The sequence below is a fragment of the Dipodomys ordii genome, unplaced genomic scaffold, assembly GCF_000151885.1.
Source record: "Dipodomys ordii isolate 6190 unplaced genomic scaffold, Dord_2.0 Scaffold13833, whole genome shotgun sequence".
Taxonomy (NCBI): Eukaryota; Metazoa; Chordata; class Mammalia; order Rodentia; family Heteromyidae; genus Dipodomys; species Dipodomys ordii.
The window spans coordinates 1-2,453 of record NW_012281045.1 but is presented as its reverse complement, the minus strand read 5'-3'; the positions used below and the strand labels follow the sequence as shown (position 1 = coordinate 2,453).

Here is a 2,453-nt window from a genome sequence, read left to right as displayed (position 1 = left end):
GGAAGCGGCCCGGCGAGGGGGCCGCCCGACGCGGGGTCCTCGCGGGTCCTCGGCCAGCCCGGGGGAGGGCCCTCTTTGTGGCTGCAGTTGGCAAGATGGCGCCGGTGGGGGTGGAGAAGAAGCTGCTGCTGGGTCCCAACGGGCCCGCGGTGGCCGCCACCAGCGACCTGACCAGCGAGGAGGAGGAGGGCCAGAGCCTCTGGTGCGGCTGCGGGCCGGGCCGCGGCGGGGGGCCGGGCCGGGCGGGGGGCAGACTCTGACGGGATGTTGGTTGCGGGCTGGGCCGCGTTGGGCCCTGGGTGACCGCTCTCACCATTGTCGCCGCAGGTCTTCTATCTTAAGCGAAGTGTCCACCCGCTCCAGGTCCAAGCTGCCGTCCGGCAAGAACATCCTGGTCTTCGGTAGGCGACGGGGCGCTGGGATGCGCGAGGCGGCTCTGCTCCCGGCCTTCCGCCCTCCGGTGCGGGAGGACGTCCCGGCTCCTGGCAGGGCAGCCGGGGCGTCGCAGACCCACCACTCCGGACGGTGGGCTGCCGCCCTCCCGGAGAGCTCGGCGGTGCTCGGTGATGGGGTGTTGGCACATGCCTCGAGTCACTTGGCCGCGACGTCGCAGCCGGTGGCTTCTGTCAATGGAGGACGCGAAGAAGGGAGGTGGCTGGGAGGAGAAGGCAGGCGGAGGAGGGCTGGGAGCAGTGCATTCTCGGAGGGTTTTAGAGACTCGGCTTGGGGGAAGCAGTCCGGAGGACTTTCCTGCCCTACTGTTAGGGGTTAGATGAGCTGCCTTCACCTCTGGATCATGTGTCTTAACCTATCCTGACTCAACTTCCTCATACAAGCCGAGAAGTTTGGTTGCATTCGCAAAACAAACCCGTCTTCTGTGGGCTGGGCACTGGGTCATCACAGTCTGTAGACACTACACAACATCCTCAGTCTAGCCGAGACAAGGGTATTGGTGATTGCACTTCGCCATCTCCAGGGGGAGATTGTTGTGAGAGCATAGTGCTGCTGAAAGAGGGATTTGGACTCGAGTTTACTTGTTAAACTTGTTAGAAGCTTCTTGGGGTAGATGCTCCAATGAAGGTAAGTTGGGAGGCACACGGTGACAGGCTGAAGAGTTAAGGCTCTGTCCTGAAGGTTGCAAATTTTCACAGACCTTTTATCATACTACTAACGCCTCTAGGCTTTATGGGAATACTGCCTTGGTAGCTGCTACGTTTTGAGGTCCTCCTCTGATGGTGATCACTCTGTAGGTTATCTTCAAAAAACTTGCTAGCAGGATTTCTAGATATGAGCTGGGTGTGGTGGTTTATACCTGTGATTGTAGCGGCTTGGAGGCTGAGATGGAACCATGGCTCTCTGCAGCCTGTAAAGAAAAAAAGGGAAAACAACAACAAAAACAACACCAAGACCCTGTCTCAAGAAGGAAAAGTCAAAGGATCTGTGGTGTGAGGTCAGCCATAAGCAAAACCAAGACTCTACGTAAAAAATAAAAATAAAACAATTAGGGTGGGATCATGGCTCAAGTGGTAGAAGACTTATCTAGCAGTTTGAGGCCCTGGGTTCAACCCCAGTACCACCAGAAACATAAAAGGCATTCTAGATTAATGTTTCAGAAAGATACCTCTGGCTATGGAGTGGTGGGTGGCTCAGAAAGAGCAGGGAGGGACTAAAATTAGACTGACAGTGCTCATTATCCTCTAGGCAGAATATGGAGGACCTCAGGAAGATAAGGTATCCCGGTGGATAGCGATGAGGTCTTTGATAATTCTAGTAATACTTAGAGATGTTTGTTGGCAGTGGCTCTCCTTGATGTTTAGCGATTTTTATTTTTTTGTCATTGTTTGGTGGAGGGGGAAGTAGTTGGTTAGAAGATGATGATGAAGTGTTTGGCAGTTACTGAGATTACATTTAAGAGTTTTGCTTAGATAACTATTGTCCTCAGTTTCCTAGCCTTCAGAATGCTTGCGAAGGTGATGTCCTGAAATCAAAGTTGAATAACATCTGTTCTTTATGATCATGGAACAGGATTAAACTTTTAGTTCAGAGTTTTTAGACTGAGGTTAATTGCATTTGAAAGATTTCTTGTGGTAAAGTTTTATTTTGTTGAAACCTACCTTTTACTTTCACCTCTCCAAAGGCATGTTGTAGAAATTATAGGTAGAGCCAGTGGGCTTGCCATATTTCTTCTCGTATGATGTATGATAGCTGCAAAAGAATGTTATTTTAGGGGTTGGAGGCATGGTTCAGGTCGTAGAATGCCAGCCAATGAGCAAAAGCAAACCTCAGATACTGAGTTCAAGTCCCAGTCTAGGACCAAAAAAAAAAGGGAAAGAAAATACTAACTTAAAAAAAAAAAGAAGAATGGGGGCTGGGAAGGTGGCTCAGTGGTAGAGTGCTTGCCTTGCATGCATGAGGCCCTGGGTTCAATTCCTCAGCACCACATAAGCAGAAAA

At 51.5% G+C, this 2,453-nt stretch overlaps 1 protein-coding gene across 1 annotated transcript; it reads left to right on the top strand.

The window, feature by feature from the left end:
- Nucleotides 1–85: 85 nt before the first annotated feature.
- On the top strand, nt 86–563 carry LOC106002560 (cytoplasmic dynein 1 light intermediate chain 2-like; the record flags this gene model as incomplete). The annotated part of the gene is made up of 2 exons (XM_013037419.1): nt 86–202; nt 328–563. Coding segments are annotated over exons 1-2 (343 nt in total), but the record flags the coding sequence as incomplete, so codon positions are not given.
- Between the last annotated feature and the right edge of the window lie 1,890 nt (nt 564–2,453).